This window comes from Phragmites australis, chromosome 13, assembly GCF_958298935.1.
Source record: "Phragmites australis chromosome 13, lpPhrAust1.1, whole genome shotgun sequence".
Taxonomy (NCBI): Eukaryota; Viridiplantae; Streptophyta; class Magnoliopsida; order Poales; family Poaceae; genus Phragmites; species Phragmites australis.
In genome coordinates, this window is record NC_084933.1 from 1846241 (window position 1) to 1871800 (window position 25560).

The 25560-nt window shown below is 43.5% G+C and overlaps 1 protein-coding gene across 1 annotated transcript; it reads left to right on the top strand.

The window, feature by feature from the left end:
• The first annotated feature begins 2314 nt into the window (after window positions 1-2314).
• On the top strand, window positions 2315-5717 carry LOC133889235 (uncharacterized). Its single transcript, XM_062329729.1, has 3 exons — window positions 2315-3255; window positions 3331-3431; window positions 4841-5717. The coding sequence occupies exons 1-3, from the start codon at window positions 2600-2602 to the stop codon at window positions 5563-5565; spliced, it is 1482 nt and encodes a 493-aa protein (XP_062185713.1). The 5' UTR covers window positions 2315-2599; the 3' UTR covers window positions 5566-5717.
• The last annotated feature ends 19843 nt before the right edge of the window (window positions 5718-25560 follow it).

Sequence of the window (25560 nt, forward strand, 5' to 3'; positions counted from 1 at the left end):
ACTTTCTTCCTGCAGAGATATCATCTTAAATCAATAGATAAGAATAATCTCAGGATACGTAGAGAGAAGTGAGCAAGACGAGACAACGATGAAGTGAGAGGGTAGTTAAGCAACTGGAGATAGGTAAGCAACTGAGAATAGCACAGCAAATTAGTATATATTCAGCCACTAACTCACGGGAGACGAGATTAGATGAGAAGAGATTACCCAGTAAGCAGTATCTGTCAATTCTACTACTAGCTACTCCACAATACAACAAGGCACACCCTGCCATGCATGACCAGGCACAACCACTACTCTCTCTCGGTCCCACCACTAGAAACAATTTGGATCAATCATAAAACATTGAGATCTGGCCGTGATGAATCCATCATGGAAAATTGACAATTTATTGTCTGTGCTCCACCTCAGTGCCTGATCGAGTTTATTTTTGTGTTTACCAGGCAAAAGTATTTATTTTATATTCTTTTAGCAAATTTTTTTAAGCATGCAGTTTCCGATAGTTAATTTTTTTGCCACTTCATTGGTGAAGTGTCAAGCAAGAAAAAGTGCATTTTTCCATTAAAATGGAACAAAATGTTACTAACAATAATGGATTGAACAAACAGATGTTTTAGGGCTGCATGGCGACAAAATTGGTAGTGCTCCTTGTGAGCTTGTGTAACAACATCAGCATTGTAGACATGGACATCCAGTACCATTTATAAAGAGTAAATTTTAGAAATCTATAATTATTTTGACATAGATTGCAAAAAATCACTACTTCCAGTGCTTATTTTAAAAAACTACAACTATTTTGACACTTGTTGCAAAAAACTACAACAACATGTGTCAAAAGAGTTGTAGATTTTTAAAATAGATACCAGAAGTAGTAATTTTCTGTAACATATGTTAGAATAGTTGTAGGTTTTTAAAATTTGCTCATTTATAAATGTTGCAAAAAGTGGAACAAAAAATGAAAAAACTTTTAAAACAATTTTTCCTTCAAAACGTGACGATTATTTAAGTGTTTGCGTAATTTCCGGTTTATGAACAGATGTGCTTCCTCTCCCATGTTGTAAGAGTGAGAAAGTAACTTATTTTCTCACCTTTTTTTAAGAATAAGGAATAAAAGTTATCCTAGCCTCTGCATCTAGAGATACACATATAGCCGAACTTATTTTCTCACCTGTTGGCAGCTAATTATGCATATGTGAGGACTTTGGACCGATGACTCGTGTTTCTACCTACCAGTTGCACATATAGCAATTATAGAAATCATGCACAATTTTTGTTAGAGGGGACAACTAAAACACGATTCTCCTATTAAGAACACCATTTTATGAACAGATATCTGCATAAGATATTTTCAGTTCAAAATATAATATTACGATTAATACTTAGTGATCCTAACTTGGTCCGGTATGATCATGTATATTTACTAACCTTCAGGCGGTTTAGTGTTTGCTTAGCTATTTTTTAATCTAAACATGACACAAAGTTGGACACTGCTGCTAACCACAACACAAAAAGGGGGTTAATAACCCACAAAGATTCACATGAGAGAAAATAGGGAAGGATTGACCATTGGATAGGAGAATTCTTTAAATAGAATGACTAGTTTTCAGTCGCATGAGATTTTGCTTATATCTCAGTCACTTTTTAACTGTAAAAACCTGTCTCTGCAACCGTAAAATCTTATTATTTTTTACGTTAAAGACATGTGACCATAAAAATCACCTAGCAACCATAAACACTGGCGTAGTTTTTACGATCATGAGCAGTGAAATATTCGTGATCGTAAAAAGCAATAACATTTTACGTTTAAAGGGATGAGTTTTTCCGCTCAGAAATGTGACTAAGACATATGAAAGATCGCAGTCCCTTCTTTTAACTGCAAATTGTTTGCTTAGCTATTTTCTTATGGTTGCTTTTCCATACAAACTTCGCTAGAGCTAACTAGTTTCTTTCTCTCTAAAAAAACTAGTTTCTTTCAATACCAAAGATAACATGGTCTCTTCTTTCTAATTCATATGCCACTTCTTTTTTCCGGTTTATACATTTTAACATGATTTACAAGTATAATTTTCGTAAGAAGTGTACACTAGTTCACAAAAAGGGTGCAAATATATTGCTTTCCCAATTATTTTTGCTCCCATATAAAAAAACTACTTTAGATTCCCAGGTTGATTCCTTGCTCTTATTTCACCCAGCACCAGAATAAATGGAAGCACACTGCCCTGTACCCTAGGTTGCATTTCACCCTTTTCCTTTTTCTTTTAAAAAAACAATTGCTCAGATCCAAATACCTACCTAGCTTCTTCTGTCCCTTTTCCCTTAAACAGCAGTTGAGCCTTCATATAGGTCACCCTCTCTCCCATGTTGCTTCTCTCCTCCTTGAGAGAGAGAGATTGTTTGAGAGAGAGGGAGAGAGATTGAGAGAGAGACATGCAGGAGGGAGGGTTAGACTTTCTCATGAGTTTGAGCTCTACCAGGTCCAACTTTCTCTACCTTTCCTCCTCTCATCTCATAGAAGACACACACACTGCATATAGAGATCACAAGGCTAATTAGCATCGGTAGTACTGGTAAGAGTGATACACACTAATCACAAGATTTCATGGCTCTCGCCACTCTCCTGCTCCCTTCCCCCTCCGCCTCCTCGACCTCTTCTGCCACCAAGGCTGCCGCTGGGGCCGGCGACCACTCCGACAGCCGACGGCATCACCACCACCACCAAGGTAGCAAGCGCAAGAAGAAGCTTCCTCCGTCACCGCAAGCATCGTTCCCACCGCCGCCAAGAACCCCGCCAGGCGCCGGAAGCCACCGCGTTATGACCCCGACCGCGTCGCTTAAGAAGAGCCCCAGGCTCGCCACGGCAAAGAACCCCCAGTACCAGCAGCACCGCGTGCCGTCGAAGAAGGCGGCGGCAACCCCGTCGTCGTCGTCGTGGGAGCAGCTGAAGGGTCTGCTGAGCTGCCGGAGCGCGACGGCGGCGGCGCGCGTGCACGACCCGGGGGCGCCCTCGGCGCTAACGCGCCTCCGCGGCGGCGGCGCGGGGGTGTGCGGCGCCTCGCTCTGCGCCATCCGCGACGTGGTCGACGCCGCCAGCTCCGCCGCGTCCTCCGCCGCCGCCTCCGACACCGCACCGCTCACCGGTCGCCGCGCGCACCGCGCCGCGTCCTCCACGTCGGTCGCCGGCGGCCACCACTCTTCCCTGAGGGGCCTCTCCGGCTGCTACGAGTGCCGCGCCATCAACGTCGAGCCAATGTCGAGGTATGCCTGATTTGTGATTGAGATAATTAATCATGAGCTCGCTCCTAATCATGTGTTAATGATGAATATGATCAGGCGGTACCCGAGGCCGAGGGAGCTGCGTGCTTGCCCGCAGTGCCGGGAGGTGTTCACCAAGGCCGACAGCTTGGAGCACCACCAGGCCATTCGACATGCCGGTATCTCATCTAGCTACTCGATCTCTACTCGTCGCTCTGTGATATATTCTGCACTCAACCACATAACGAGAAATCTAAATTCCACTCCTCATTGATTCTTTTTCATGGTGAATAAACTTAATTGCCTTTCTCTGACATGAAGATCCAAATAGTTCTGTAAAACCTTTTTTCTTTTCGAAAAGATAAAACAGTGTTTAGCTAGAGATCTGTGTCGGCTCCAATATCTATATCCTTGGTCAATATGATGAGTTAATCATGGTTAAATGATAGCATTAACCCCCCTAAACACCAACTAAGCAATCACTACCACTAGGTTATACTATATTCTATTAACAACAGTTGTTGGTTAGTTTATCATAGTACTCCCTATATAGTACTACTATAATCTGTGTGCACATCCATCCATGTGAGTGGAGTGGAGGTAGAGGACGAGAGGAGACAAACAGAAAAGAGGATTACAAGATGCTGCTCATCAAAGTTAACCCCCAGCTTCCTTTTCATCTTTGCCTTTGTCTTTTGTGGGTTACAAGCTAATGTCTTGTGTGCAAGCAGTGCATCTTCCCAAATCACAGTATATTTATCTGTAACTGGATCACACAAACAAATGCAAGTTGCTCGCATTTGCACAAGGTAAGGTAGTATAGCAGATGAGCTGAAGCTCTCTTACATTAATCATGCATCCATGGTGCCTTTAAGCTAATCACATGAAAGATACTACTTCACATGATTTGATCAGCATCATCAGTTGACATGGTATCCATCACCACAATCTTCTTTATAGTGGTTGGCACATTACTGTAGCAGATTGATTCAGGGATCCTTTTCTCTTGCTTGTCTGTTCGGACGTGCAAACTTTTCTTTTTGCGTGTTCGGAAAAGAAAAGGAAAAAGAAGAAAACAAAACCTTGGTTGTGTGATGAAAAGTTGATGGACACATTACTGTAGCAGTTTGGTTCAGGAATCCATTTCTCTTGCTTGTCTGGTTGGACGTGCAAACTTTTTTTTTTTTTTTGCGTTTTAGGAAAAGAAAAGGAAAAAGAAGAACACGAAACCTTGCTTGTGTGATGAATAGCTCAAACACGAAAAGTTGATGGACTGGCATGAAAAGTTGAGTGATGAGTTGCATTGGATACATGTGTGTACTATTGTACTGTATACATGCTTTTGACATGCTCTAGGTCAACAAAAGTGTCCTCTATATCACAGATTCACAGGACAAAAAATAAAGCCATTGCCTTCCTCCCTTCAATGCCCTGATTGGAATGCCATGTCTAGTCTAGTTCACTAGTTGATGGATTTCAGTGCATTGATTGCACTGTCTAGTGTGTGAGGGTACAAACACCAGCTCACTCCGATTGTGTAGATGTGCTGCGTGAAAATTGATCACATCTTCATTGGATTTGCATGCAGTGTCGGAGCTGGGGCCGGAGGACTCCGGGCGCAACATCGTGGAGATCATCTTCAAGTCTAGCTGGCAGAAGCGGGAGCGCCCCATCTGCCAGATCGACCGCATCCTCAAGGTGCACAACGCCCCGCGCACCGTCGCCCGCTTCGAGGCCTACCGCGACGCCGTGCGCTCCCGCTGCCGCGCCGTCGCGGCCCGCGCCGCCGCCGACGGCAACGAGCTGCTCCGGTTCCACTCCGCGCCGCTCGCGTGCGCGCTGGGGCTCAACGGCGCCACCTCTCTCTGCGCCGCCGACTCCACCACGGGCGCTGGCAATGAGCCGCCGCCGTCGTCGTCGGCGACGCCTCCTCCTGCGAACGCCGCCGCGGCCGCGTGCGGCGTGTGCACGGCGATCCGGCACGGGTTCGCGCCGTGGGTGGGCGCGCACCCGCTCGGCGTGCGCACCACGGCCAGCAGCGGCCGCGCGCACGACTGCGGCGCCTCGGCGCCGGCGCAGGCCGCGAACGTTAACGGGGGATGCCGTGCCATGCTGGTGTGCCGCGTCATCGCCGGCCGCGTCCGTCGCGACGGCGACGCCGCGGAGGCAGCAGAGGAGGGCCCGTTCGACTCGGAGGCCGGCGAGGACGCGGCGAGCAGCAGCGTGTACGGGAATCTCGAGGAGCTGTTCGTGGCCAACCCGAGGGCCATCCTGCCTTGCTTCGTCGTCATCTACCGCGTGCTTCAATCTTGAGTGAACCACATAGAGTATATGCATCTTCTAAGTTCGTATACGTTTGTACTAAAAAGAGTGCCCAAGGTCACGTCTGTTTTTCTTTTTTCTTATGTGAACAACTACTACTTAAAAATGATATTATAAATGCTGGGAATTAATATTTTGTTTTACACATATGTATTTTATATATATTATGAAAAAAGGACGAGTTGCTAATTTAGCTAATGATTGAATATAATCTCTAGCTTTTATTGTCATTGCAGCGTTGCCAGCGTACATGCTGATTTGTTGTGTTTGGTAAGTTTGGAAGTGCAGCTCCCCTGGTGTGTTTGCTGTGATGCTTGTTCAAGTCAACAGCTGCAGGTGGACCTTCTCTGCAGCTCCCAACAACAAAAAGGGTCAACAGTACCAATTGAGTTGACTTGCAGTGGACCTTCTCCGCAGCTCCCTACAACAAAAAGAGTCAATAGTGCCAATTATAATTTATTATCAATATCAGTTTTACAACCGACACTGCATAATCGACATTGATAGTCGAGAGCTATCAATGCCGGCTTAATAACACCATTGTTGATGTTTTTTAGAAAATAAAAAAGAAAAAGGGCCAGAGATCCTGCCATGGATTTCGCAAGGGGCGGAGTTGCTAGTGGGGAAGGATGAGAGGAGGCTAGTGAGGGGAGAGAGAGAGGGAGACTGGTGAGGGGAGAGAGGCCCGTGAAGAGATAAGGGAGAGAGAAAGAATGAGATCGAGCTAGTGAGGGAGCCTAAACAGATAAGGGAGCGAGAAAGAGAGAGATGAGTCAGATCGGACCTAAGGCATGAGCTAAAATCAAGGTGTATAAAGATTTTGGATTAGTGTCGGCTCAAATTATAAACTGGCATTGATAGATAGTATCAGTGTCGGCTCAAATTATAAACCGACATTATACTATCAATACCGGTTTATAATTCAACCAGGTTCAACCCAATTCGATCATTGATGGAGCACGAAAAGTTATAAACTGACACTAACTTAGGTCATTTGTCAGCACTGATGACCTAGCTCCAATGACCTATTATGTTGTAGTGGTTGTTCCTCTCTCATGCATGCCATGAGCCCATGTTCAGATCCATGCACAGACAGGCAGAATCTCACTGGCCTTTTTGGAACATGTTGATGGCTGGTGGTTAGCTCCATCACGTTTTACCATCTTTTCATAGTTCACAGGTCAACTACATGCGGTGGATCCAACGAAAAATAATTCATTCAATCCTCATCCTTTTCTTTTCCCAATTTGTCTAGCTAGGAAGGAAAATCCTTTTTTTTTCAGGAAGGAAAATCTGACAAGAAAAAGACACACCTTATTTGTCTGCTCTGTTCATCTAACCTAGTGGTGGTTTTAAAAGAGATCAAGAGCTGGGAGACCAAACCTTGAGCCCCAAAAATCATGGTTTTTTTTTTTCACATGGGCTACCTATATGTTGATCATGTGAGGTTGTTCTATGTCAAACCGTTGTTTTGTTTAGTTGTAATTGTATATATAGGCATCTGCTTTGATGGATTACTTAGATGGGACATGTCAGCCTAATGTTTTAGGAGATGCCCAAATATGTCCCAAAATTAGGCATATATTATTAACCTACTAATTCATCTGTCTAGGCTAAATTAGAATGCCAACAACATGAAGACAGTGCTTGGCAACCAGATGGATCACAATTGATGTCCAAGCTGCAGGATGGTGTCATGTGCAGTATCTCCACTTGATGATGCATGCATGTTGACCCTGGCTATACGCAGGATTAGATTAACTGCAAGCACGTGGGTTAATGTAGCAATTCACTTAGAGTATTTCAAGATCTATCGAACCCGTGGAACAAGTGGACCAATCCTTTAGCTAAAGGAAATATATAAATAAATAAAGGTTGATTGTAAAGTGATTGTATCCTAAAAAATATGGTGGATGGTTGTAGGGTTGTAAATAGATAGATAAAGTAGTCTTCCCTAGGATTTAGGTTCACAAGCATGCAAAGATTAGATTAAAGTGTCTACCATCACTGCTCAATGGTTACACTGTAGATGAAGATGTTGTCTTGTCCAGGGTGTCATGTAGACAGGGCATGCCAAGATCATCTACAAATGCACTATAATGATGATGTCGGTATATAAACTTAAACATCACGTTTACACTTATCTACTAGAGTATCCTTTTATAAGAATGAATTCAAGATACAGGTAATGAAGTGCACATCACATAGATTAAACAATTTAAATAAACACGATTACCATTACAGAGTTACATGCAAGATTCCCAACATCCCGGTGAAGAATAGAGAGATTACCTCATAATTAATCGAGAATACATGGCTTAAGATGAAATAGAGCCTATCTGAAGGCTGCTTGTTGAAGACAGCAAGCACTTGGCTGCCAGGGTGCCAGGGCCGTTTGACATAGGGGGATGTCGTGCGGCACACTCCTGTGCTACGTGGTCCCACCTCGGGTTTCACTGTGAATGATGCCCTCAAGATTTCTAACCCTAATGTGACCTTTTTCCCATGAAAAACTGGAACATCTCACTGTTGGATTAGTTCTTTATATAAGGGTCCAGAGAAAATCTTTCTTAGAGAAGGGGGTCGATGCGCCGCCAATGCCGTGTGAAGGGTTACAAAAACCCTAAGTCTTGTCAAACTGACTTATGGAAGAAGATGGGTCATGTGGGTCTTGCCTTGTGCAAGTGCCACGCAACAGAGGGGGTGCCATGCGGCAACTCCTTGTTCTGTGCCTCAGGGCCCAGGTCTTCTGAATATGTCATGATAATGCTTTCCTTGTGCTGTTGGTCCTTCGAAATTCCCTCCCTTTGCTCCGAATCTTTCACGATCTATTTCATTGTATCAATTTCTCCTGAATTTCTGCATTTTTATACAATCAAACACAAAACACAATATATCGCAAAATAGGGTTAACATTTATGATAAAATAATGATAAAATAAAAGATGTGCGTAACTAGCATCATTAATACACTTGTCATATGGTAATTTGTAGCTTGCATGCTTGGTCAAATGGCCGTGCTGCGCATATGCTAACTTGATATCATTGACTAGACAAGGGTATCTCTGGATATATATTTCAGACACATTGCTAAACCAAATTGTATATTTTCAAGGCTTACAATGCTTGCAAATCGTGGAGCTTTTGCACCTAGAACTAATGAGGCTAGGTGAAAATTTATTTGGTAAATTCGGCAATCACATTGTCAAAAAAAAAAGTATTATAACAAATTTTCCAATCCAGTAAATCAAGGTAACTGCTAGTAAAAAGTAAAAATCAAGGTACCTGAAGACCTAGGCATATTAATTCCATGAGAATATGCAGACAGTTAAGAAGCTAAGACACTGGAGCGTGGGCCCCGCGCATCAAATGGCTCACCTGCTCCTTGTCACTTGGGCCTATGGTCCAGCACATCAGTATAAGCTCGTGCTGTCGTGCATACATGTAGGCATAGATATCTGCAGGTACAAATGGTCCTCCACAATATAATGTGGCAGTGTAAATATCATGGGTTCATGTCTGCCTGTGACTCTACAGTGCAAATTTGGCATCACAAACCCTGCCTGACATGCAATGAACCACCATAAATGGCATACACCATAAATGGGGAGCCAGCAAAAGAAGTCCATTAAAATTTTTACCATCCTAAAGAAGCGTCCGTGAGATCGTTTTAGTCACTAACAGATAGGTTAGGGTGGTAAAAAATTTGCCACCCACCCCATAAGGGTGGCAAATCTTGAAATTTCCCAGCAAAAGATGGCATGCATGATCAAGATTCATGCATAATAATGTATTCTCGCAGGTCCTGTGTACACCTCATATAATCATGTTTTTATCCGAGTGAAAGCATCTAAGTCCTTAATTCAAGTTTTAATTATTAACGGCAATGCCATCATCGTGACTAACATTTTTTTTTTTGTAAAAGTGAAAGTTAGGTTATGATGATGTTCCTCGGTTATTCTCGGACTTCATATGGGTATTCATGATGATTGTCAAAGGATATGAGCGAAAATTAAAGACTATTTAGGTATAAGTGTCAGGTGGAGTTGGAATTAACATTTAGAGTAGATCGATCTAACATTTTTCCTTTGGACTATAAGGGGTTGAGGATATTAACTTGACCTAATTAGAGCTAGAGAGGTGTTTTTATGCACACTAGTCAAGTTCAGCGCTAGGTAGCTCAGTTGAAGCAAGATCGAAGATGGGATAAAGTTTGAATTGAATTGAGAAAGTCCGTATTTTTATGTGTTCATGGGATAATCAGATGATTGCATCGAATGAATGTGCAGGAATAGTTTTCTTGTTTTCTAAAGTCATGCTCATCGGATGGTTTGATGATTGCATTGGATGGTTGAATGAAATGATTATGCAAACAACATGTTTGGGAAGGGTTTCGGTTGATGTGCATATCGGAAGATCCAGTGCTCAATGGATGGTTTCACCGAAGTATTGTCACCGGATGTTCTAGTGTTGAATGGAGGTTCTCACTAGAGCAATCTTCAGATATGCGCGAAAATTAAGAACTATTTAGTGAAAAGTGAAACTTAGGTCATGATGATGTTCCTTGGGTAGTCTCGGCCTTTATATGGGTGTTCATGGTGATTGTCAAATGATATGTGTCACGTCCCAAATTCATAATCACACGATTAAGTTTAATTATGTGTCATTAGTGTCATGATTAGTTTTGAGGTAATTTATTTTGGGAACGCTAGTGATTTTTTTTAAAGTCAATCGGGCGAGAGAAAGAATTTCGCAAGAGAAAAGAATGAAATTCATATTTAAAATGGACCCTGTTCTCTAACACGTGGGCTCCACCAGGTGGGCCAACCACCCCATCTATCAAGGGGCAGCATCCCAACCACTCTCTCAGCTCGCTCACTCTCCCCGTGCTCTCTCTCTCACTCTCGTGCTCCTCAACTGGCCAAGGCAAGGAGCTCTCCCTCTCAAGCCCCCTCTCACCTTCTCGCCCAAAATCCCACCTCAAGAGAAGGAATTAAGGTATGCATGTGGTACTCACGCGATCACGAGCTCATGAGCTATCTATCCATCCAATTCATTTTCGTTTTCCCGAAGGATTCGAGGCGGTTTTGATGTCTTTTGGTGTTCTTGGTTGAAGCACAAAGAGCACCGATGTTCTTCCTCTTTCCGAGCTTTTCCTCCTTCAACCGACGGTCCCCAAGCTCGACAAAGCATCTTGGGTGAGTCTCCTAGGCTCCCATGGCATAGATGCATGTTTTGGTTGGATGAATCTTGAATTTGAAGCTTCAGTTGCAAAGTTCTGAGTTCTTGAGCTTTGGAGCTAAAATGAGAATTTGAGTGAGTTTTGAGTTAGGAATCGTATTGCTAGGTTGGTGAGTGAGTTCTAGACTCTATAAACTCTCTCAAACATGTTCCTTTTTGGTTTGGAGAGGCTCGTAAATCAAATCAGCCAAGATTTTCCCCTTGAAGCAGCCACTCTGGACAACCCGGATTGACCCGAATACTCCAGGTAAACATGGAGAAAACCTCATTGAATTGTCCTCGGGTACTATGATGATTTAGGGTGCAATTTGAGTCTAGAACCCTTTGTATAGTGTATATACATGTTTTGGTGGAATAGATTTAGCATGCAAGTTGAATCGGCTAGGGAAAACACTTTAGAACTCAACTTTGCCAGAACCCGGATAGTTTGGATCAACCCGGAGTGTCCGGCCTAATCCTAAGTATTCGGACTTGACCCAGAGGGTCCGAGTAAATAGCCGAGAGACTCACTCGGAGCCTCGCCCAGAGTGTCCGGCCCAATCCAGAGTATCTGGACTTACCCGGAGGTTCCAGGTTATTTAAAAAATAGCTAACCGAGAGCCCTCACCTGAAGGTTCCCGAACCCAGATACTTTGAGTTTAACCTAGAGTCTCTGGCCTCCTATTACTTTTTCAGCATTATTTAGATCACAAGTTCCGTTATTCCTCCATATGTCTTACACCTTTAGCTTGTTGTTATGCATATTATAGCATATATTGTGCATTTCATTCATGCTCATCATTGCATCCGTTCTTCTTTAGTGAATGAAGAACCGGAGCATGTCGCGACCGTTGTTGAATGTGACACCAGTCTGTCAGAGTTTTGCGAGTGTTACGCGGGTAGCATAAGGCAAACATATGAGCAGAAAGGTAAGCATCTAAGCATATTTCTCCCAATACTTTGGATCTCGTATGATATGATGTGATAAATATGTTATATATGTTATGCATGAGTTCGAGTCGATGTCAGATGTATGATGGGTAGAACCTATGTTGATGCACTAATTCTCCTATCTTGAATAATTGTTGATCCATATTCTTATAGCCTAGGTTTAATATGATGTCGTATAACTTAAAATGTTATTTGTGATGCTTAGCAAGTGCTTAGATCCTTGGTAGGCGATGAAATATCTTATCGTTCGCGAGTATAGGCTTTAATCACTTGTACAATGATCATAATGATGGGTTGATGGTGTCGATTGGATGAGTGAGGTGGATGAGGCGAGATATGGGTGGTGTTGGGGGTGTTTTTTCTGCCCGGATGTGGAGTTCCGCTGGGTAGATCTGGAGAGGGGCCTGGACACCGTAGACCGCTTGCATCGTTTAAGCACCAATCGTTGTTGCAGTTGGCTTTAGCACTTTTCGTGCTTACTACATGTCATATATGAGAACGATAAGCTGATTACCTTTGTAGCTGTGGCTTTTTGGCGTGCGGGTCGATGGTGTCAGACATGAGGCCGGTTGGGGTATCCAGTTGGCTCCGGGAGTAGTTCTGGATGAGCCCCGTACCCATCGACGTATGATCAAACGGTCGAAGCTTATTGTAAAAGGTTGATATGAGTACCAATTGTATGGACTTGTGTGGTCATGCAAGCTGTATAATTTTTAAGTCGTATAGGTAAAGGAGTACTCTTGTAAGGTGTAAAAATATTTCAAAATACCGCGCTTTCGATCATAAGCATGCTTCTGTCCATTTGTAGTAATCGTAAAGTTACAAATGTAGTTTGGTATGGTTGAGATGTTGATATGGTTCGTTATAGATGTTACTGTTATGGTTCATTTTATATTATGTTTAGTTGATGTTTATGGGCTAGTTTGTTACTTTAGTCAAGTATAGATGCTCACACATGTTTATGTCAAGTTTGTTTTCGTATATGAATTTACTGAACCATGTGGTCGTATTCTTGCTAACGTCTAAATACATCATCCTTAGAGTCAGACTATTTATAAGTACTCATTATGGATTAGGTCTTATGAGTACCTTCATACTCGGCTACTCTGCAGGTTTTGTAGGTGAGGAGGAGTTGATTTTTGACTACTTCACTCATACTGATACAAGTGACATGAATGAGTAGTGCATCCTACTCTTGAAGGTCGTACCTTCGGGGTGAATTTTAAGGGCATATAGTTTCCCCTACCTTTTATTATCTTCAGTTTTTATTTCCGCGTATTTTCTTTTGTTGTTAGAAGTTGAATATGTTTTAGTCTCCTCCTAACCCTCTTTTGATGTAAACTGTTTTAACTTGGTATATACTTAAGAACTTGTAATATAATGTTAATTACTTGCTTTTACTTACTTGTTTTTCTTAAACTTTGTTATGATGTTCGATGTTAGAAAGATATTTGTTCCGATCTTAGGTATAAAACACGTGCCGTGACTACTGGAGCGGTATTCTAATTAATTGTTGAAGTCGTGATTAAGAAAATAATCGATTTATAATTAATTAGAATACTATTTGGATGTTCATCACTATATATGTAAAGATTAAAGACTATTTAGTTCCAAGTGTTTGATGAATATTTTTATTAAAAAAAATGAGATTGGACAAGACTAACGTGCGGGATAATATTACTTCGATGTATATTATTTTTTATTCACTCACATATTTACAAAATTCACTATGGATGAGCCTCATATCCTGAAATGTTTCTAGAAGATCCTAAATTAATCTGATGTCAGACACTTAGATAGCTTTCCTGGAAAAGAGCACGTACCCAGATTCAATTTGATCTTGAATGGAAAACTTGGTTTGAGATATACAAACTCACAAAGATTAGAGATAAGTAAGAACACCAAGTAATCCTTGTGTTCACGTCAGCTCCCTAGATGCATGCATGCAAAAGCTTCCTCGGCTAACACAGGAAGCTCAACAAAATCAGCACACAGGCAGGCGTACTTTGAATGGGGTCTCCGGCCCAGAGGACATGGAGTCATCTCTACTGCTTGGTACATCTCACGTGTGCGTTTAGAATTTTGCTAAATAAAATTTTGCATATGCCAGGCAGGTGAGTTTCCTTGCTCGTACAAAAGCTGGAGATAAAATCCAACGTTATCGGAGATACACTAGAATTAGGGATGAGGATAGAGCACCAGTAGATATTTATGAAATTTTCAATTTAATTTAATTAACTAATTAGATAATTTTTCTATCTCGTACTATAAAATTAGTTATATAATTGAACTAGACTGAATATATAGATCCCTCTAATTACATCCCTAACTGGAATTGATTTAAATAGGCCTTCACGGCTCTATCTCAAGCCTGCCTCTGACTATAAAAGGAGGATCGGGTACACCGACGCGTACCTTATACGCGACGTGGAGATGCCGACGTACCTCATACGCGACGCGGCGAGAGAGGGAGGACAAGTTGACGCTCAAGAGGGCCGCACGACAACAATCAAGCCTGATGACCAGCTTCGCCAAACCGATGGTCAACATGCTGCTTCCTGCCACCATGTCTCACTGTGAGTATATTGCCGGCAAAAATCTAAAAATATGTAATATATATAATCATATTTAGTAAAATAGATAATATATAAATATATTTACAAATCTAGCATATATATTTAGCTCATCAAACATCAAAAAATTGATTTCGGCACCTAAGAAGACGAAAAGTTCCTGTATTCAGTACCTGAGGTCTTGAATACACTACTATTCATCATATTCGGCACCTCACGTGAGGTGCCAAATATGGTGAACAGAGCTGTATTTAGGCGCCGAATACAGACTGGCCCCGCTCACATCGCATCAGGTCGGTGCTTTCGGTGTGACGGTCGTGTTGTTTCTCTTTAGTCGTTTTTTAACACACGCACTGCCGTGTTTCGCTATGAAATGTGAGCGGGTTGGTTTTATAGCACAATATAGTTTTATCAGGACATGAGCGAATAAATAAAGAAAGGAACTGGATGAGTGAGTGTGTGTAAATTTGTTTCAACGTAATTTTATTGATATTTTATTATTTATTTAATGTATTTATGTAGGTACTTTTTAGGGAAGTAACATTAGATGGATACAAAATCTAATTTATCGAACAATAATAGTTATAAAGTATGATTATTATATAACCCGGTATAGACATTACCTACGCTGATAAACATTACATGCGATATGAGATTTTTCGTTACTGCGCGAATGAACCATAACCATAATGAGATAACGATAACAAACGTTGACATATACGATACGCCTAAAGACTAACTTAATACCGTACCGCTTCTAAACCAAATATGTCTTAGGGAATAAAAATAGACCAGGTTACAATAGATGCTATCTACTGAATGCACCTGGGATATTTGCCCTTTCATAGGGCATCGAGCCCTCCGCTTTAGCGCAATAGGTCCTCTCCTGCTTACTTCCCCTCTCTGCTTTGCGTGCCTCAGCCACGGCGCACTCCTTGGTTGCCTTCCTTGTACACTCCTCTACCTGACACTTGAGCCGTAGTTTCTCCTGCTGTTGCTCATACTCCTGACATTCCTACGCTTTCCTCATCTACTCTATGATCATATCGACCTACCGCTTCTGGTGCGTATTTTGCTCCATGTCTAGTCATTCGATGAAGTTATAGATAGATAGATGAAGGAGACTGGATAAATAAAATAAGAGGGTAGATTAGTAAGACAGTGCATGAAATCATACAGAAAGTGCTATATTAGTGATATATGTCACTATACCTGTAAGATCCGAATCTCAGGATCTCTTGTGCTACCTGTATCAGTTCCTGGATCAAGTAGCTGATACACATAGTATAACAGTTGTAATATCATAGTCAACCTCGAACATAAATACTAAGGTTACAGAGTACAAAAGGTTACAAACTATAGTGTGTATATTACAAATCTGGCTGAATGGCCAACAAAAGCACAGCGGAAAGCAGAACCCAAACCACAGGCAGCAAGGGTGCGAACGCGACTCTAGAGACTACTAATCAGTTCCGTCTTCGCCTTTGGCGTTGGCGGGATCCGCATCTTCATCTGAATGACAGCAAGAGTGAGCACGGAAGGCACTCAACAAGCCCTATACTATTTAAAGTTGTTGATAGATGCATAAATGGGTAATTCAAGGATAAGGCTTTATGGTTTAGTTTTATGCGTAAAGCGGTTTATGCAGGTATTGTACCACATATTATTGATATTAATTAGTTTAAAACCGGCTAACAAGCTTTATTTGGGGTTTTTCGGTCCTGAGAGGGGCTACACCTCACTCCGCAGTTCCTATTATCACATCTGGTGTAACTCTAGTATCATACAACTTCTGGCGGAATGAGCCAGAAACCTCATCACACGGATATCTAGTCCACACACTCACTCAGAGTCTAGTCATCAGGGTTACTGCCTTTGCATGTCCATGACCGTGGACACGGCTATTCGAATAGATTTACACTCTGCAGAGGTTGTACAACTTTACCCATGCGATATGCTCAGCCTCCAACCGTTGCAAGCGGAGGAAAAAATCATATCGAGATCCTCCAAACACCTTTCCTACTGGGTTTTTCTACGAGACACCTCAAGTACCAGAGACCATGTTTAGAATACCAGATTGGCTATGCCGTCTCTCAAAATATTCAATACAGGGCCAAATGGACACTTGGTTTCTCGCTGCTCCCCAACCGCCTACTATTATGCCCAACCCAGTCCGGTGAAAGAAGAGTCAAGTCCTGCCCATTTAGGACGCATGGTTGCACGGGGGTGGCTAAGCATGACAGTGCAATGACTCGGTCCTTAATCGGCCAGAACAGGTATCTTCTGGCAATGAACATCAAAAAGGTGACTCAAGCCCCAAGGAGCATCCTCGTCCAGAGTACTACTCCACCTGCCCCCGCCAAAGCAGTTTTCACCCATTTTTACACATCTCCCACCATATCTCACACGATGTCAAGGAGTTCACATCCATTACGGAATTCATAACCATCAAGTATTCATGGTATATGAGTTAACATTGATAACGGTAAATCTTATCTCAGAGGAGAAGTGTTTTAAAAACGATGTCTCCGAGGAGACGTATTCCATCCTAAGCATGCTAGATATCAAGGCGCCATCCATTGTTAATATATTTAACAACATGTATTCCTAGGGTGACATGTATTCTAGATGATGACATGTAAGGCATGACAGTGTTGATAGGATTAACTATTACAAGTAGTTTGAAAGAAAATGCAATATATAGCACATGTGATAATAAGTCCGGTTTTAGTTGATCATGTATATTATTTGAAAACCATAAGTTCAGTATGATCAAGGAGATAGGACTTGCCTTCTCTGAAGTTCTCTTCAGAGTCTTGGTTGTAGTCTGGATCCTCTTCCTCCTAATGCTTCCTACGCAACACTCGCAGAACTCTGATTGCTCTGCAATTATGACTACGATCAATAACGGCTATACTAGAAAAGAACTAGTTAATACCAAATGAAAAATCAAATGAGCCCCAATGGACAACACAATGTGACAGATGAGTAGATCTCAATTTGAGATGAATTTCGGCGAAAGAATCACTGAAATCGGAGCCAGAACAGAGAAGTTACGACTCCTGGAAGTTTTAATCCAAATTAAATCAGAGAAATACTAAATAGCACTATTCATTAGTGAGGCCCACTAAACAGTGCCTGGGACCACATGAACAGTACTAGTTGGGGCGAGATGGGACTACATTGGGCCGAGTCTGGGTCGGGCTGTACAGTATTGGGCTACACAGTATTGGGTTGCACAGTACTGGGCTGCACAGTGTTGGGCTGGCCCGCTGGGGTGCGGCCCTTAAATGTTGGGCCAGCCTGGTAGGCCGATGGCGCTCGGGTCGAGCCGTGGCCCAGTCGGCCAGGCCTGGTCGCGGCTATTGGTTGGCCCACAAGAGCGCGCTGGTTGCAGCGTTGGCTATTGCAGCGCGAGCGGCGGAGGGGAGGGGTAGGAGCGGCCGGCGATGAGAAATCTCGCGACGGCGCGCTTCAGGGAAGCTCACCGGCGTGGGATTCCGACGGGATTTCACGAGGGAAAATTGACACCGAGCTCCTTCGCAGAATGGTGAATGCAGCGAGGAACACGTCGACGAATTCAGTGCTAGTCAGTGGCCGAAAGGGGGGCACCGGCGTGGCCAAAAACCGAGCAGCGCTCCCCTATACTGGGAGGCACCAGTCCGTGCTGAAGGAGGGTCCTACGGCTTCTAGACATCACAGTACGACAACCGGTGACGCGAACGGGGTACTAACACACTGGTGGCGTGCTAAAGCACGGCGGCGGAAGTCACACATATGGCGGTGCACGACAACCGGCCAAGAGGGAGCTTGGGGGCGTCTACATGCTATCTAGGAGGGGCGTCAGGGGCTTGGGATGCTCACCGAGCTCAAGGACAGCGAGGAGCAGGACGGTGGCCGGTGATTCGTCGAAGAGGTGATGGCGGCGCTGATCGGCTGCTGGCGCAAGCGGGCTCCCGTCGAGCTTATGGCGAACGAATGGCGGCCTAGGGACGGCGGAAGGGCCCTGAAGCTTCCTAGCAGCACATGGTCGGAAGTTCGATGGCAGCAAGGTGTGAGAGCGTGAATGCGCAACAACGGCAATGGAGTGTGGGGAAAGGAGGGGAAGAGAGGCTAGGGTGGCGCTATTTATAGCGGGAGACAGAGCACAGGAGGGGGCAGTGTGTGCGTGACGTCGGGCGGTCATCGGTGGGCAGTGCGATGGTGAGGTGGCGGAGTGGTGCCCACCATTTTTCCCGCGGCATGGGCGCTCTGCGCCGGCCACGCGCGGGTGGGGTGCAAAAGTTGTGCAAAGCCATCCCCTTGGGCTACGGGGAAGAGAGAGACGAGGGGGGGGGGGACGAGGAGGACGGCGGATGAGGAAAGGGGTAGGTGGCTCGCTGGCATGGGCACTCTGCGCCAGCGAAGTGCGGCGTCCCGCTGGAGGAAGAAACCAAACGCTCGGGTGGGGCGTGGATGCGCGACACGTGGTTGGCTCAGCGCGGGCAAGGCGTGGACGCTGCCAGCACGCGCGCTGCCGTTCGGTTGGGCCGGCCGACGTGCTGTTGGGCCAAGCGCACGGAGGGGAGGGGAAAGAAGAGCGGGCCACTGGTGGGTTGAAAGCAAAGAGAGGGAAGAATCGACCCAGCGTGAAAAAGAAAAAGGAAAAGGATAAGGGATTAAATTCAAAAGAGAGATTTGAATTTGAATTTGAATTTGACTTTGGACTAGGATCAATTCAATTGGAAATTTTTTAATACCAGTATCAATACTCACACACATACTTCCATGATTTTATTTGGCTTTAACTTACTATAAAATTTTTAAATTTGCACTAGATTTTGCTATTTAATTAATACGCTAAATTCAGTATGTCACAAACCTACCACACTTAAACGAAATCTCGACCCCGACATTCGGAAAGCTCACCGAAGAGAGTTGGAAACTCCTTCATCAGATTCTCTTCGCACTCCCATGTAGCTTCTGCTTCGGTGTGATTACTCCATTGTACTCGGCAAAACCTGACTGCAGTTCTTCTAGTTTGACGAGTTGCCACATCCAAGATTCGGATGGGCCTCTCTTCATATTGTAGATCTTGCTGCAGATCCATGATTTCTAAAGGAACATGTTCCTCTGGAATTCTCAAGCATTTCTTTAATTGGGAGACATGAGACACATCGTGCACGTCGGACATTTCCGCCGAAAGTGCCAACTTATATGCCACTGCTCCAACCCTTCTCAATACTTTATATGGCCCCACATACCTTGGTGCCAGCTTCCCATGAACTTGGAACCTCCGAGTGCCTCTTATTGGGGACACCTTGAGGTAGACATAGTCCCTCACTTCGAAGGTTAAATCCCTCCTTCGGTTGTCCGTATAACTTTTTTTGTCTACCTTAATCTGCTCTTAGATTTTCCCTGATTTTAGCAACTTGATCTTCTGCGTCCTTGATCAGCGCAGGCCCGAAGAGTGATCGCTCTCCTACTTCTGACCATAGTAGAGGTGTTCTGCATTTCCGCCTATATAATGCCTGAAAAGGCGACATTCCTAAACTAGCTTGAAAGCTGTTATTGTAAGAGAGCTCTGCATACGATACACTTTTCTCCCAGTCTTTTCCGTAGGTTATCACGCAAGCCCTTAGGAGATCATCCAAGATCTGATTTACTCTTTCAGTCTGACCATCATTTTGTGGGTGGTAAGGAGAACTAAAATCCAGTGTAGTCCCCAGGGCCGTATGCAAATTGTTCCAGAACCTCGATGTGAACTGGGGGCCTCTATCGGAGATGATCCTACTTGGGATCCCGTGCAGTCTCAAGATGTTGTCAATATACAAGCCAGTCAACTTGTCTCCACTATAGTTTGTCTTGACTGGTATGAAGTGAGCTATTTTGGTTAGACGATCCACTATGACCCATATAGAGTTGTTACCCTTCTTGGTCCTAGGTAAACCCACTATGAAATCCATACCAATTTTATTCCATTTCCATGTTGGGATCTGTAATGGTTGCAACAGTCCTGCTAGCCTTTGGTGCTCTGCCTTGACCCTTTGGCAGGTGTCACATCGAGCGACAAACCCTGCTATGTCAATTTTCATTCGTGTCCACCAATACTTGGTCCTGAGATCCATGAACATCTTGGTGCATCCAGGATGGACGGAATAGGGGGAGTTGTGGGCTTCATCCATGATCAATTCTCTAAGATTTTCCCGATCTAGTACACATAACCGATCTTTGTACCATACAGTTCCTTCTGAGTCTATCCTGAACCCTGGCGCTTTATTTAACCGAAGATTCTTCTTGACTTTTAGAACTTCCTCATCTTCTGCCTGGGCCTCACGAATTTTATCCTCCAGTGTCGGATGCATCACCAGAGTGTGAGCTTGTCATTGAGTCATGTGCAGATTTAAATGTTGCATTTCTGTGAACAGTTCTGGCATTAACTCCTGCACATGCAGATTACTACAGTAAACCTTCCTGCTAAGGGCGTCAGCCACAACATTTGCCTTGCCTGGGTGATATTGGATGTTCAGGTTGTAATCCTTTATCAACTCTAACCATCTTCATTGCCTCAGATTCAATTCTGATTGGGTGAATCTCGCACTTCAGACTCTTGTGGTCTGTATAAATCTCGCACTTATTCCCGAGGAGATAGTGTCTCCATATTTTAAGTGCATGTACCACCGCTACTAACTCCAGATCGTGAGTTGGGTAATTCTGCTCATGGTCCTTCGGTTACCTGGATGCATAAGCCACTACCTTGCCTTCTTGCATCAGCACACAGCCCAAACCTTGGCGTGACACATCACAATAGACCACGAAGTCCTTCTGGATATCTGGCAATTTCAGCACTGGGGCAGTGGTCAGCCTCTTTTTGAGTTCTGGGAAACTCTCTTCACACGCCCCATCCCATTTGAATTTAGCGTCCTTTTGGAGAAGCTTGGTCATTGGCCTTGCAATCTTTGAAAATCCCTCTATAAACTTGCGGTAATAACCCGCCAATCCTAGGAAGCTTCGGATTTCTGAGACATTGATTGGTTGTATCCAATTGACCACTGCTTCAACTTTTGAAGGGTCCACTAGTACTCCTTCAACCGTCAGAACATGCCCAAGAAATGCCACTTCTTGGAGCCAAAACTCACACTTGCTAAATTTGGTGTAGAGTTGGTGTGCCCTTAGCCTTTCTATGGCTACCCTCAGATGTTGTTCGTGCTCTTTGGCACTCTTCGAGTAGATGAGAATATCATCAATGAACACTATCACAAACCCGTCTAGTTCTATCATAAATATCTTATTCATCATGTTCATGAAGTAGGCTGGGGCATTTGTCAGTCCAAACGATATGACTGTAAACTTGTATAACCCATATCTTGTCACGAAGGCCGTCTTTTGGATGTCACTTTTCCTAATTTTTAATTGGTAGTATCCTGATCTCAAATCTATTTTGGAGAAGTACGTGGCTCCTCTTAGCTGATCAAATAGGTCATCAATCCTGGGTAACAGGTACTTATTTTTGATAGTCATCTCATGTAAGGAACGATAATCAACACACATCCTTTGACTCCCATCCTTCTTCTCTACAAATAGGACTGGTGATCCCTAGGGTGAAGAACTAGGCCTGATGAAACTACTTGCTTATAATTCCCTGATCTGTTCCTTTAATAATTCTAGTTCATTAATCGTCATCCTATAAGATCGCTTGGCAATCGGGGCTGTTTCGGGTAAGAGATCAATAACAAATTCGATGTCACGATCTGGTGGCATACCAGACAATTTATCCAGAAATACATCTGGGTATTCACATGTTATGGGCACATCCTCTAACAACTAGGCAGATAAGTTACATACCATTGGGTTAGATTTAGGTCTTTTAGGTTCAAACTCTACTTGGATCCCCTTTTGATTGACCAGGGTGACCTATCTACTGGCACAAGCTATATTAACCAATCCATTCCAAGGATGACATCTATCCCATGGGAACTCAGAACCACTAGGTTTGTCAGGAATTCTACCCCACTTAAACGAAGTTTAACCTGGGGGCATCCTAAACAACACAAGACATTTCTGGCGGGGGATCGGACAAGCTTGGGTTTCTTAAGAACCATGGATGGCAACTCATGTTGTGCAGCAAACTTAGAAGAAACAAACGCATGTGGAGCTCCAGAATCAAATAAGACCGTTGCAAGGGTTGAGTTGACAGGAAACTCACCGAGCAGGACTTCCGGTGCTTCCTGGGCTTCCTGAGCGTCAACATGATTGACGCGGCCCCGTCCATAGTTCTTTTGCTGACCTGTGGACTGGTTCCCTCCTCGCCCTGCTCTTGTTGCTGGGGTAGAATTAGCCGGAGCATTGCTCCAGTTTGCATTAGGGCAGTTTCTCATAAAATGGCCCGTCTTATAGCAGATGAAACATGCCCTTTGGGCATTTGCTGGTGTTTAAGCGCTACTCTGTTGGCATTGCCCGGTGTTGGAACTGTGAGGAGCTGATACCGTGGTGCGAGATGTGGATCCCGGAGTCTGATATTGCATAGTCTGTTGCTACCGATACTGGACTTTTTGGCGTTGGTTGGGTCCTGCCCCTTGAAACCTATTACCCTGCTGCTTCTGGTCAAAGAACCTTCTCTTTCTTTCTGCCTCTATAGGTGCACGGGCCTCTTCCAAGAGGAGGGTCTTGTTCATCATAGTATTAAAGTCAGGGTAGATGACAGGCACGAGCTGGACATATAAGCTACGAATCAGCCCTTTCTTAAAGCGATCTTGCTTCTTCTTGTTAGTTGACACATCTTCCGGGGCATATCGGAACAGGCGGATGAACTTTCGAATGTACTGATTCACTGTCATTGATCCCTACTTTAGGTCACGGAATTCATCAGCCTTCATCTCCATAGTACCCTCTGGTATATGATACTTTCGGAATTCTCCGTAGAATTCCTGCCAAGTGATGGTATCTGCATCCACTGATGTCTCACAATAGTTCTCCCACCATTCCGTTATGGACCCAGTGAGCTGATGGGCTGCTAAATTCACCCTCTCTGAGCCTTCACAGTTGATGACCTTGAAGATCTGCGTAACCGAAAATATCAGCTAGCAGACAAGATCAATACTAAGTTTAAAATGGTATCTGGGTTTGTTATGATTAGATTAAATTATTTAGCCGGCCATAAGAAAATTACAGATAGTGTACTTTTGCCAGGCTTGCTGCCATATGATGTCGTTCTACTTGCAGCACAAAAACAAAAATAGCAGCTGGTAGTATCTGTATAGTACTATATATGTTTTCTGCCACTGCTTCCAATGCCTTGACTTCGTGATTGCAGAATAATGGTTTCACCAGATCCATGTTGCCTGTCAACAAGATGCTGTTTTGGAGCTAGCGAGGTGTGTGCATCTTTATACTCACTGACACCATGTCCCTAACTACTGCATTGCTTGGAAGTTTCTATTCCTTTCTTTATGTATTTTAATTTGGGCTCTCTTTCGGTGAGGATAAAGTGTGCATGGAGCAAACTGGGGGTAGGCAGGTATTGTTGGGATCTTTTTAGTAGGTTAGTTGTCACCTTTTTTTGAATGAAAAATCATGTAGATAAGTTTTAATTAGAAAAAGGCTCTTTCCAAATTAAAAGTACTGTGGACTCAAATAATTAATGTGGTCGTGTTTTTTCTCTTAGAGAAAAATATTGACTCTACGAATGTGGCCAGATTTCATAAAGTAGTCTTTGTTCAAATAAAGAACGTATTATGTACTCAAAGGATGTTGTATGGTGATTCGTCTTGCCCTTTTTGCAATGGGCAAAAATTTAGCTCTCACAATCTATCTGTTCTTCTTTTAGCTGTCAGGTTTCACTACATAATAACAACATATTAGTGATGAGTGATAACCATCATTGATGATAGATCTAATACCCATCACTCTGAATATGTCACTAATGACGACCATTAGTGACAGGTCACAGATGAGATCCGTCACTAATGTGCATCTCCTAAGGCATGTGGGAGCTCGTGGTCCGTCACTTGAACTCATTAGTGACGGATCATAGTTGAGACATGTCACTAATGACGGTCACTTTAGTGACGGGTAGCCAAAACACACATCACTATTGTATAATCATTAGTGATAATTATGTGTAGATGCCCGTCACTAAAGACAATCATTAGTGATGGGGTTCAATAAGGCACCTGAACGGGAGATGTAGGTTACACAAACTAAATTCACTTTTACGAATATAATTAACATAATTGCATCATATACATATCAAGATTTAGAATAAGGAAAAATTGTGAACTCCATCTCAAACCCTAGAATCTAGCAAATAGGAGCAAGAGGAGGAGGAAAGGGGATGCAAACCTTCAAAAGCCAAGGGGACAATCCACATGTATCAAGATTTGGGAGAATTAGCAAAATTATTGATTCCATCATAAACCCTAGAATCCACCACATATGAGCAATAGGAGGAGGAAAAGGGGAGGCAAACCTTCAAAAGCCAAGGGACAATACTAACTTCAAATCACCAAGATTTGGTTGGTGCTCAACAGAATTATTGCCCCTATGTCGAGCAGCCAGCCACTACTACAGAACGTGTCATAAGTAGCGCCCTATCGGTGTCGGTTGTGCAAAAACCACTATTGAAGATATATCAGTGCCGGTTGTTAAACTCCCACGGGTGAATAATGGCAGAGGCGCTAAGAACCGGCACTGAAAAGTCACTATCCGTGTCGGTTCGTGCCACAACCGGCACTGATAATGAAGGGACTATCAATGCCGATTCGTGTCATGAATCGGCATTGATAGTTGATGACAACCGATTTTCCAAAATTCATAACTTTTTCATACGGTGTTGGATGGAGATAAACTTTATATGAAAGTTATAGCTTTCGATGAGACCTATAATTTTGTAGTTGAAAACTTTTTCATTTAAAGTAATTTAGATGCTGAAATAATCATGACAAACTTTCGGCAGGAGGGGTTAAAAGGAAAATATATCGTAGTGCTATCAGCAATGAGAGATAGGTGAGATGATAAAGAACGTACGCGCGAGGGAGGAGGTCGAATCCAATGGAACGCACATGCATGAAAAAATGCGACGACAGCGTGTGCGTGTGGGGTAGCTCCGACCTCAGTCGCTGGTTGGTTGCAAAAAAAAATCCATTTTTTTGGTCTTCTGAGCATCAACTTTTGGAACCGGCTATCAGTGCCAGTTCCAGTTAAGAACCAGCACTGATAGCACTTTCATTGCCAGTTCTAGAACTGGCACTGATAGTCGGTGACTA